The sequence below is a fragment of the Otolemur garnettii genome, unplaced genomic scaffold (genome assembly GCF_000181295.1).
Source record: "Otolemur garnettii isolate 467f Iridium unplaced genomic scaffold, OtoGar3 scaffold00046, whole genome shotgun sequence".
Classification (NCBI taxonomy): Eukaryota; Metazoa; Chordata; class Mammalia; order Primates; family Galagidae; genus Otolemur; species Otolemur garnettii.
Window position 1 is genome coordinate 3,091,837 of NW_003852441.1, and position 11,127 is coordinate 3,102,963.

At 54.2% G+C, this 11,127-nt stretch overlaps 1 protein-coding gene across 1 annotated transcript in view; it reads right to left on the reverse strand.

Moving 5' to 3' along the window:
* Positions 1-466: 466 nt before the first annotated feature.
* LRRC75A (leucine rich repeat containing 75A) overlaps positions 467-11,127 on the reverse strand; it is a 43,965-nt gene continuing 33,304 nt past the window's right edge. Inside the window, exons 4-5 of the mRNA XM_012805933.2 lie at positions 3,678-3,793; positions 467-1,010 (exon numbers count right to left, since the gene is read on the reverse strand). Coding sequence (XP_012661387.2) covers positions 467-1,010; positions 3,678-3,793 — 660 coding nt within the window. The remainder of the gene's footprint in view (positions 1,011-3,677; positions 3,794-11,127) is intronic.

Here is an 11,127-nt window from a genome sequence, read left to right on the forward strand (position 1 = left end):
GAGCTATAGGCGCCGAGCCACCTTCAGCATTTCGTTGGAGTTTACTCCCCTAGATAAAACAAGTGACCTAGAATAGGAACATCTGGGTTACTTTTAGGGCCCCAACTATACTGGGGAAAAGCATTCACATGAGCAATGAGCTCAACCTGCTGGCACTCAACATACAATATGCCTGTTCTCATAAGCCTTTGGGGAGGCAAAGGGCTGACTGGGGAAAGGGTGTCTGGAGCTTCAAGCCAGGGATGACTTCATAGGAGCCAAAAGGCAGTTAGTGTGATTTATAGGGGGCAGATGGAGAGGAACAAGAAGTAAAAGGCCCCTTGCCCAGATGCTGTGGCCTGCCTTTCTGTGACGGGGTTGGCCAGGCCAATTTTGGCAATAGCCTGAGCCTCCTGACGGGAGCCCCTGGCCAGCCTTGGCCATCTCTACCCCAGTGGGGCTCCCTGTGAGGCTCTTCACTTCCATGTCATGTCTCTAATGCTGCTATAGTCTCTTTGACCTCATGGTGGTCTTTGGCCAAGGCCACAGGACACCCTCCAGGGTCCTCTTGGTCCACTGTCCCTTCCCGGGCCTCCTCCCCACTGCCTGGGCCCTCGCCCAGTTCCAGGATAGTAGGTAGGTGGCCCTGCTTCGGGGACCGCTTGCGTAGGCTGAGCAGAAAGGGTTGGGGCAAAGAGAAGATGTCCACGTTGTTGCCCAGGTCGATCCACGTGACATTGGGGAACTTGCTGGGGTCCTTAAGGGTGTCAGTGAGGTCCCGTAGCAATGCCCGCGTCAGCCGGTTGCCGTTGAGTGCCAGCGTGGTGAGGCGGGGCAGGGTGCTGAGTGCGGGCAGCAGCTGTAGGACCATGTCGTCCGTGAGGCCTGTAAAGCCCAGCTCCACGCTATCCACCTGCTCCCCACAGCGCTGCAGATAGCTGGTCACCCGTTCTAGGTCACGGGAGGTCAGTGGGATGCCTGACAGGTCCACTGTGTTGTCTGGAGGGCTTCCGGCCAGGACAGCCTTGAGGCTGGAGGGAAAGGGACAGGCATAGTCAAGCACGTGGTACAAGCCTCCTCAGAAGTAGTAGTGCTCTCTGCTTCTAGGGATCATTTTTATAAAACTTGCAGATGAAACTCAAAGGAGAATTCAGGGAGGTCCAGGCCCCTGGCCCTACCCCACAGACCTTAGGTTCCTGGCTGACCGGAACCTAAGGTCTGTGCCCTTCCTGTCTCCACGAGGGGTGTCTGCATTTACATCTTCACGTTTCTTCTTCCTATTCTGTGACCTTAAACTGCACCTCAGTTATTAACCTAAAAAATGGAGTCAATGGGGTTGTTATATGAAGTTAATATATGTAAAGCAGAACAATATATAGGTAAGTGATGAACAAATATTTGCTACTGCTGCTATTATTATTAATCACTTGGGTTGAGCTTCCTGCTTCTACCACCCTTGGGTGGTAGCTGAGTTGCCCCAGGATTGGCACAAAGAATCTCTAAGGCCCCATCTTTCCCACCATGTGGGGGGATCTGTAGGGCAAACCCTGCAGGACGGCATGCAGGGGAGGGGGCCAAGGGGCATCGGCCCGGGGCTGACTGTTCACCCATCCTGCTCCCTGCTAGCTGCACCCTTGTCCTTTTTTTCCCTGCTTCTTGCCCTGGTCCAGAGCCCAGGCTGCTCCAGCTGATGGCCAGTGAGTGTGTCCTTTCCACCAGCCCTTCTGTTTGCTAGTGGTGGTGAGATGCTCATTCCCCACATTTCCAAGCGCCCTGGGAGGGGGTTCCCACCCTGTTCAAAGAGCACATGTTAGCAGCAGCTCAAGAGTCAGCCTGGGCCTCCTGGCAAGGCAGCATAGGGCCCTGTCCTTGGATCTGAAGCTGTCCACAGTTTGCTCATTTTGCCTCTGGCTGGGGTCCGGCCCTAGGGTGTTTGAAAGTAAGGCTTTCAAGTCATGACACTGAAGTGCTTGGAATACCGCCTGGCATCTATTCAGCATGACTTAACTGTTGGCTGCTGGTGTCAGTGTTAATAAAGCAGACCCAATACCCCAGGGAGACCGCATGCTGACCAGCCCAGCCCCACCCATACGAGTCAAACAGCAACAGTGCTGTCTTCTGCCCCATTCATTTCTTTAACAAGTGTGTGTTAAGCTCCTACTGGGAGCCAGGCACTAACGGGATGGACCATCTCTGCTTTCATTCTTGGGGGGAGGGGAGGAGGCAGACCACAAACTTGAGGGAAAAGTGATAGAGTAGCTGGGCAGTGGGTCTATGTGGAGGGAGGAGGTGACATTTGAGCTGAAGGGAAGAAAAAGAAGGCGCAGGCCATCAGAGAGTTGGAAGAATTTCCAGGACAAGAGGGAAAGGCCCTAAGGCTGGAAAGGGCTGGGTGTGATTGTGAACCACCTGGGAAGCTGGTGTAGTTGGGACTGGGGAGTGGGGGAAGGACAGGTCACAAACGGCCCCATCTGGATTGCTTTTAAGTGTGATGAGAAAGTACCAGAGGGAAAGGAGACCTCATTTTCTTTTTTTTTTTTTTTTTTGAGACAGAGCCTCAAGCTGTCCCCCTGGGTAGAGTGCCATGGCATCACGTTCACAGCAACCTCCAACTCCTGGGCTCAAGCGAGTCTCCTGCCTCAGCCTCCCAAGTAGCTGGGACTACAGGCGCCCGCCACAACGCCTGGCCATTTTTTGGTTGCAGCCATCATTGTTGTTTGGCGGGCCTGGGCTGGGGATTTGAACCCGCCACCTTAGGTGTATGTGGCTGGCGCCTTAGCCGCTTGAGCCACAGGCGCCGAGCCGAGACCTCATTTTCAATGGCTCCCAAAGGAAGAATGGCTGACTGCCCACATGTTGGGGAGACAGAAGAGGCTCCTGGAGTCCAGGTTCCATACCCCCTGTCCTGCTCTATCTCAATATGTGGCCCTGCCCTCCACCCAGGTGGAGCTCCTGCCGTGGCCAGCTCCATACGAGCCTCCCAGGTGTCTCCTTCCCAGTGTTGGGTAGCAGTGGCCAGAGTGGAAGGAGGTGCCAGAGCTTGCTCTTCTCCAAGAGGGAGAGGGACAGTTCTTCCCTTCCCCGTCTTTGGGACCAACAAGCTGAGCCAGCAGTAGCATCAAGACCTTGCCAAAGAGTCTTTGAAGGCCAGGCACCCTGCCTATGGTCATTTGCAAAAAAGGCAGGGGCGCTTCCTCCCTCAGGAAGCCTTCCAGGGTACCTCCCTCTGTTTCCTATGGTACCTACCAGTTGTAACTCACAAGGTAAGTTGTAACTCACAAGGTCTGTGTCCTATGTGCCACCCTCCACAACCAATCTTCTCAGGGACTATCAAGTCCCTGAGAGTCCTTGCTGCTGTATGGACCAGAGACGGTTTAGATCTGGGCCCCCTGGGGACACCCCAGAGAACTGGGGGGTTTAGCTGGGAGTGCCCACTTTTAGTACACCAGATATTAGAAGCTGCTCATGCCCCCTCACTTCCAGTCCCCTCTAAGTGGGCCCATATTCCCCAGCTCCCACCCTACAGCCAGGGTCCTCTTGCAGCTCCTCATGCCCACCTGGAATGCCCTCATGGCTGTTCCCCTGATTGAGTCCTCCTTCCAAGCGTCCCTCTGGCTCCGCCCTTCTTCTAGTCCAGGGAGGCGCCCCATGTGTCACACACTCAGCCTGGCATACAGGCACTGGGGATTGCAACTCACCAGGCCTGTGGCTTCCTCTTCACCAGCCCCCGGTGTCGCCTCCACTGGGAGTGGGGGCTGAGGTGGTATGTCAGCTGGCGGCACAGCTTCTCCATGGCACCTAGTGCATCACCTTCCTGCAGAAGAGGGTAGGTCCTGAGTCGCTGGAGTAGCTGGGGGTACACTGGCCCTGCCCCTAGGCTTCCTGTCACCCCTGGGACAGCACAGCTCCTCATGGCTGAGTGGATGACCCTAACAGACAGCAGTGGTTGCAACCAGTCAGTACAATGGTTTTAGGTTTTTGTTGTAGTTTTTGGCCAGGGCCAGGTTTGAACCCACCACCTCTGGTGTGTGGGGCTGGCACCTAGTCCTTGAGCCACAGGCGCTGCTCCAATGGTTTTAGTTTTTGTGGATTAGTTGCTAGCACTGAGAAACAGATTTATGTATCTAAGTCTTGATTTCAGGCAGTCTAACACGGTGGGAGCTGAGTGCCCACTGACTCCTTGGCCAGGATCCACCCAGGTCTCTGCCATTCTCCAAGGGCCATCCTGTTCAGTCACTTGCTCAACAAATATTTACTGAGCACTTACTAGGTGCCAGGCACTTCTAGGAATCTGGGATATGGCCATGAACATCCTTGTTCTTGTATTTCACATGGTAAAGAGGAAAGTGAAATATTTTTAGCTTTTTCTCAAATGTAGGAAGATAAAAGAGTGAGGGTGGAGGTCTTTCCCAGCCCAATTCATTCATCCACGTGACCTGTCTGGCCCATCAGTATTTGAGTTTGGGACTCTGGGCATTATGGGCTAAATTGTGTCCCCACAAATTTATATGATGTTCTAACCCCTAATACCTCAGAATATGACTAATTGTAAACAGGGCCTTTAAAGAGGTGATTAAGATAAAGTGAGGTCATAGGAGAGGCCTTGATCCAATACGGCTGGTGTCTTTATAGGAAAAAACCAGGACACACAAGTATAGAGGGAAAGACCACGTGAGGACACAGTTAGATGGTGGCCATCTACAGACCTAGGAGAAAACCTCAAAAGAAAGCAAACCTGCCAACCTTGGACTTCTGGCCTCCTGAAGTGTGAGAAAATTAATGTCTGTGGTATTTTGTTAGGGTTGCCCACCCAAACCGAGACACTGGGATAAAGGGTGCAGCAGGAAGACCCTGGAGGGACTCCTAACTTTCATGTCCCCCGCGGAAGTCAGTCCAACAGGCCCTGCACCAGAGCTGTGTGGGAGCAGGGGTGTGAATCCATCCAGGGAGGTGGGGGAGCAGGGGTGTGAACCCATCTAGGGGGGTGGGGGAGCAGAGGTGTGAACCCATCTAGAGGATGTGTGGGAATAGGGGTGTGAACCCATGTAGGGGGGTGGGGGAGCAGGGGGGTGAACCCATGTAGGGGATGTGTGGGAGCAGAGGGGTGAACCCATGTAGGGGATGTGTGGGAGCAGGGGTGTGAACCCATGTAGGGGATGTGTGGGAGCAGGGGTGTGAACCCATGTAGGGGATGTGTGGGAGCAGGGGTGTGAATCCACCTAGGGGATGTGGGGGAGCAGGGGTGTGAATCCATCTAGGGGTGTGGGGGTGGAGTGTGGACCAAGAGGGTGCTTCTGCCAGACCATCCTGTGCCATGGCCAAGCGTTAGCAAGAGCCCGGCAGAGACCCATGTGTGGCCAACGGCTCGGGTGAGGGTAGGGTCAACGCCGTGACCTGTGTAGCCCCCGGCCACACAGTGAGTGCTCAGCAGCCTGCTTTGCTATGTGACTCCCAGGATCCTTCTGCTAATGGAGGAGCCGTGCAAAGTAGTAAAGAGCACACACTTGGGGCCATACTGCGTGGAGTCCAGTTGGCTTCAGTCACAAAGTGTGGCCTTGGGCAAACACCTGACCTTTCTGTGCTTCTGATGGGCATCTGTGAGGGGATCTCACAAGAGTTTTTGTGAGGGTTAAGTGAGTTATGACTTGTACTGTGTTTTGGGCAGAGCCCAGCATGCAGCAAGCTCTCCAGGCTGGCTCGGTCAGCGAATACCGTGCTGCACCTGCACAGTGAACTTGGGTAGGGGAAAGAAGGGAGAAAACTCCACTCAAATGTGAGCTGAGCTTTTAAGAGCAGGTGGGTTAGTGATTATTCTATGGAAACAGAAAACACAAGGCATCCCTGAGTGAAGAGGAAACAATCTGAGCAAGAGCTCAGGGGTCTTGGGAGGATTGAGACTTTGGGTAGAAGAGGGCTTCAGAGGAGAAGAGGGCAGAAAGGAAGGGCAGGGGATGACCCACTCATGCAGGGCCATGATGAGTTGAGGGGCCTCTGGAACCCCCAGCTGGGGATACCATTGGATTTATCAGGCAGGGGCTCCAGACAGGTCCGAGCTGAATACATCCATCAGCAGCTTATGAGCACCCTGGCCAGGGAATGAGCCGAGGGGAATGTGGGGGCCACCAGACACACAGGAGTGAGAGGAGAAGGAAGCAGAGCCTGGGCACCAAGGGGAGGGGTGGCCAGTGGGATCAGATCCCCTCAGCCAGCACAGGCTCAAGGAGGGGCGGCTGTGGTGGGGGCCAGGGTGAAGGCTGACTTTGGAGGCCAAAGGGAGAATGGAAAGTGACACCAGAGATGGCACCCCTAGGGCCGCCTTGGAACCTTGTACACCAGATCCCAAGACACTGATATCCTGGCCACCTAAGTGATGATGGGCAGCTGGGGCACAGGGATTTCTAAAAGTTCTTCAAGTGATTCCCTTGTGCAGCCACAGTGGAGAAGTGCGACAGGTGGAATTGGGTGATCTGGCCAGCATCACTCGGGAGCTCCCTACCCAAGGACAGAACGCTGCCAGTCTCCAAAGTTGAGAACGGAGCTCCTCAGCTGCCCCTCCTCCTCCAACCGCTTCCCAGAGTTTCCAAGATCCTGGTCAGGGGCCCTCCGTCTCCACCCGCTAAGGCCTGGGCAGCTGAGCCTTGCAGGAAGGGAACAAAGAGGAAGAGGAGGTGTCAATGCCGCGCCACAGCCACAAGGGGGCAGCCGCGCGCAGGGCGCGGCTCGTGATGACTTGGCTCTGCCGCTACCGCGGAGGATGGAGGGAGCAGGGAGACGCAGACTCCTCCCTGGCCAAACGGGGACAATAGACAGAGTCACCTAACAGAGCTGACTTGAGACTAGACGTGCGCCAATGTTCTCACAGAAGTGAGAGTTCCCGTCTGCTTGTCCAAACTGAATAAACAATAGCATCGGGAACACATTAAACATGTCTGTGCATCGCATATGTTAACTGCTTGGGGTTCAGAACATGACACCCCAAGTACTGCACCTTGGCATGCCGAGCACTGTGAACAAAGGAAATGGAAGGACTCGGAAGCAAGGTCCCTCTGTCCTTCTCCTGTCCTCTCCTGTCCCCCAGGATTCCTCTTTGCCTAGGAAGCTCATAGAAGCCAGAACCCCTCTCACCAAAGCCAGCCACAAAACCTAAAAAGGTTGCTCTCCCTTCCCCCTTGAATACCCTCCTTCCAGAGGGGAACTGCTCCACACTGGAGAGGAAGGAATAGCGGCACAGGCCAAGTGGAATCTGAGCCGCGGCCCTGCCGCTCCCCTCCCGGTGACTACAACAGGCCCTTCGACCAGTCACCTTTTACAGGGCTGCCTACTGTCTGATGGTGTCAGCAGACCTGAGAATAAAAAGTTTCCCTGGGTTTTGGAGTCTTCTTTTCTCTTTTCTTTCTTTCTTTTTTTTTTTAGATACAAAATCTGACTCTGTTGCCCAGGCTGGAGTGCAGTGGTGGGATCTTAGCTTGCTGCAGCTTTGAACTCTGGGCTCAAGCAGTCCTCTCACTTTAGCGTTCTGAGCAGCTGGGATGACAGGCACATCCCTATGCCTGGCTAATTTTTTTAAGAGACAGGGTCTTGTGTTGCCCAGACTGTTCTTGAACTTCAAGTGATTCTTTCACATCAGCCTCCCAAAGTGCCAGTATTATAGGTGTGAGGTACCATACCCAGCAAAGCCAGTATTACAGGTGTGAGGCACCATACCCAGCAGAGCCAGTATTACAGGTGTGAGGCACCATACCCAGCAGAGCCAGTATTACAGGTGTGAGGCACCATACCCAGCAGAGCCAGTATTACAGGTGTGAGGCACCATACCCAGCAGAGCTTCATTCCTGAAGTCTCCTGAGTCACATAGAACCTTGATTAAATAAATCTGTTATGCTTTTCTTTTGTTAAGTGTCAGCTGCGCCCCTTATAATGGGTGAGGAAGGGTGTCAGCCCATTCTGCCCCTACAAACTCATTACAGTCCTGTACCTCACAAGAATCCCAGGGAGTAGGTACTACTCACATGCCCACTTGGCGTGTGAAGGAACTGAGGCATAAAGGAGTTAGCAGGCCAGCAGCACAGTCTGTAAGAAGGAATCGGGACCCAGATCTCATCAGAGGGCACCAAGGCCGGTGCTGTCTCCTAACCGCCATCCCAGGTGCTCCCTGCCCTGACAGAGCTTGTCTTGTCTTTGGCTTAGCTGAGCTCAAGGTGTTCCTATCACTTATAACCAGAAAAGCCTTTAGCTCAACCACCTACTACTGTTCCAGCTGTGCAGGAGGAATAGGAGAAGGTGGGGAAGGGAGGAAAGGAAGTGTCCTTCCTGCAAGGTTGCAACATTGTGTGGAGAAAGAGCTGCAACCCAGGCTCGAGCTCTGTGATACCAGCATCGCCTTGTCCTACACGTCCAGGTGCCCTGTGCCCAGCACTGGCTGGGGCTGTGGCCCTATCCTCCGGGAACTTTCTTCTCCTCTAAAGTGGTGCAGCTTAGCAGCCCTCTTATTTATTTTTGAGACAGAGCCTATTGCCCTGAGTAGAGTGTGGTGGCACCATAGCTCACAGCAACCTCAAACTCCTAGGCTCAAGTGATCCTCCTGCCCCAGCCTCCTGAGTAGCTGGGACTACAGGCACCTGCCACATGCCTGGCTAGTATTTTCTATTTTTAGTAGAGACCCGGTCTCCCTCTTGCTCAGGCTGGTCTCAAACTCCTGAGCTGAGGGAATCCACCCACCTTGGCCTCCTGGAGTGCTGAGATTACAGGCATGAGCCACCATACCTGGTCAACCAGCAGCCCTCTTGTGTGACCAGACCTCACTGCTGACTAGGATGACAGACGAGCCCTTTCCCTGGAACCCGGACTTGACACTGAGCAAAACTCCTCCACTGCTTGAACCTCGACTAGTAAGCTGGAGACACAGGCAGCCCTGCAGGGTGCAGAGTGAACAGGGAGGGAGGCCGGGTGGGCAGCCAGGAGGTGACACCACAGTATTGTTGGGGCTGATTCTCTTCCAGGCTTGAGCCAGCCCAAAGCCAGTGTGCTGTGGGTAGGGTGCAGTCAGGGAAACTTAGGACACTGCTGGGTTGAGTGTGCGGTGGGGCCTCTTCAGACCCGCCCAGTGACACTGCCAGGGCCCTGGGGAAGAATGAATGTATTTGGAGCCTTCTCACAGACCTGCAGGGAAAATGCTCCAGGCGACCTGCAGGCCTTCCCCAGCCCCTGACACTGCTCCATCTCTGCACCGCCAGGCAAGGTTGCCATCTACCATCTTCACACCCCATGCGCCTTGGTAACTGCCCCGGGACCCCAAGCCCTCCACTGCCTACACTCAAAGGTGTCCCTCATTCATTTCTAAGTTCATTCCATCATCCACCTGTCAAATGCTGACTGCCCTGCTCACTTCACTGAGCACCAGGCACCGTTCCAGAGGTGGGGACCCTGTGCTGGTTTTCTCTGCTTACTCCTTCCCCATTGCCCATTCCCTGCCCTTCCCTGTGCTCAGAGGGCTGAGCTCTGGAGACTTTTCCCTCCCTACTTCAGCATGAGTGATGCCACCCTCTAAACCAGTCCTCACCCCCAGCATCCATCTTCTTCCACAGTGGATCAGGGCTGGCCCAGGTGACACCAGAACCTACACAATGGCAGCAGTGATGGTTTGCAACTTCTGAGATGAGGTCATAAAAGTTACCGCGGCTTCCCTATTACCACCTGCTCTGGCACAAGCCAGCAGCCACGATGCAAGGGGAATCAAGCGGTCCTGTGGAGAGGCCCTTAGGGCAAGGAATGAGGCCTCCTGCCAACAACCCTATAATGTGCTATCTTGGAAGTGGACCTGCCACCCTCTGCCAAGCCTTCGGATTCCTGCAGCCCTGACTGATGCCTCGAGAGACCCTAAGCTAAAACTGCCCAGCTAAGCTGCCCCTGAATGCCTAACCTACAGAGGCTGTACAGCAACACATGTCCTTTGCTTCTAGCCACTGAGTTTCGGGATAATTTGTTACATTGTGATGAATACAGTGTGGCTCTGGACATGGCATTCTCACCCTGCTCTGCCAGCAGGTTCCCCCACTGCCCGCAGAGCAGCGACTTCCTGCTGCTTGGAGGCTTTGGTGTCTCTGCTGGTTTCTTTTATCCTGCCCACAAACCTTTATTAACCCTTCCTAAAAATTCACAATGGAATGCGTCACTTGCTTCCTGCCTGGAGCAAGATGCAACTGTGAAGGAGAGAGACATCACCATTCTGGTGGGGAAAGCAGACAATAAATTAGGAAGGTGGTTTCAGAGACCAGGAAGTAAAATGGAGAAATGAATGAGGAAATGAACAGGGCTCGAGACAGGTAGACCAGGAGGCCGACCCTAGGTAGGCTTGCTGAGGAAGGCCTCTTGGGAACTTTTAGGAAGGAAGCTGGGAGGATGGGGAGGTGTCAGGTAGTCAAGAGGGCAGCAAAGTCCCTAGGGCAGGGGAGAATCTGGACGTACCAAGGAATAGAGGCAGCTGTGTGGCTACAGCAGAGCGTGCAGGGCGACTGTGGGAAAGATGAGACTGCCCTGCTGTAGAGAGACTGTGTGCTGAAGGATTTTCAGTGAGATGTGTGTGATCCCACATACATGTTAGACGGTGTTCTCTGTACAATGCACACTGCTAACAGCAGGCTGCACCTACCCTCAGCCTGGGGAACCTATAGCTTAGGGATCTCCCACCCTTGCCTCATCTACAGCTAGAAAGAGCCACACCTGCCACATGGCCTTGGGCATCAGCAGGGACCTCCAGGCCTCCAGCAGGGCTGCCCCCTGCCCCCCAGCTGGCTCTGGAACTCCTGGTCAGGGAGTTACTCTCCAGGTCTCTGAGCCTGCAGGGCTCACAGCCCAGGGACCAGGTCTTTCTAACGACTAGCCTACTGGGTCTTGGCACACCACTCAGCACATGGCAGGTGCCCACCAACTGGTTAGCACCTTCTGGGCACTGTGTGCTCACATGTGCCAGACACACGCAAGAGCTTCTTATGAACCATGTCATCTGACTCTCCAAACAGCTTGATAGGAGAGAGATTATTATTATTATTATTGTTTTTGAGACATAGTCTCACTTTGTCGCCCTCAGTAGAGTGCTGTGGCATCACAGCTCACAGCAACCTCCAGCTCTTGGGCTTAGGTGATTCTCTT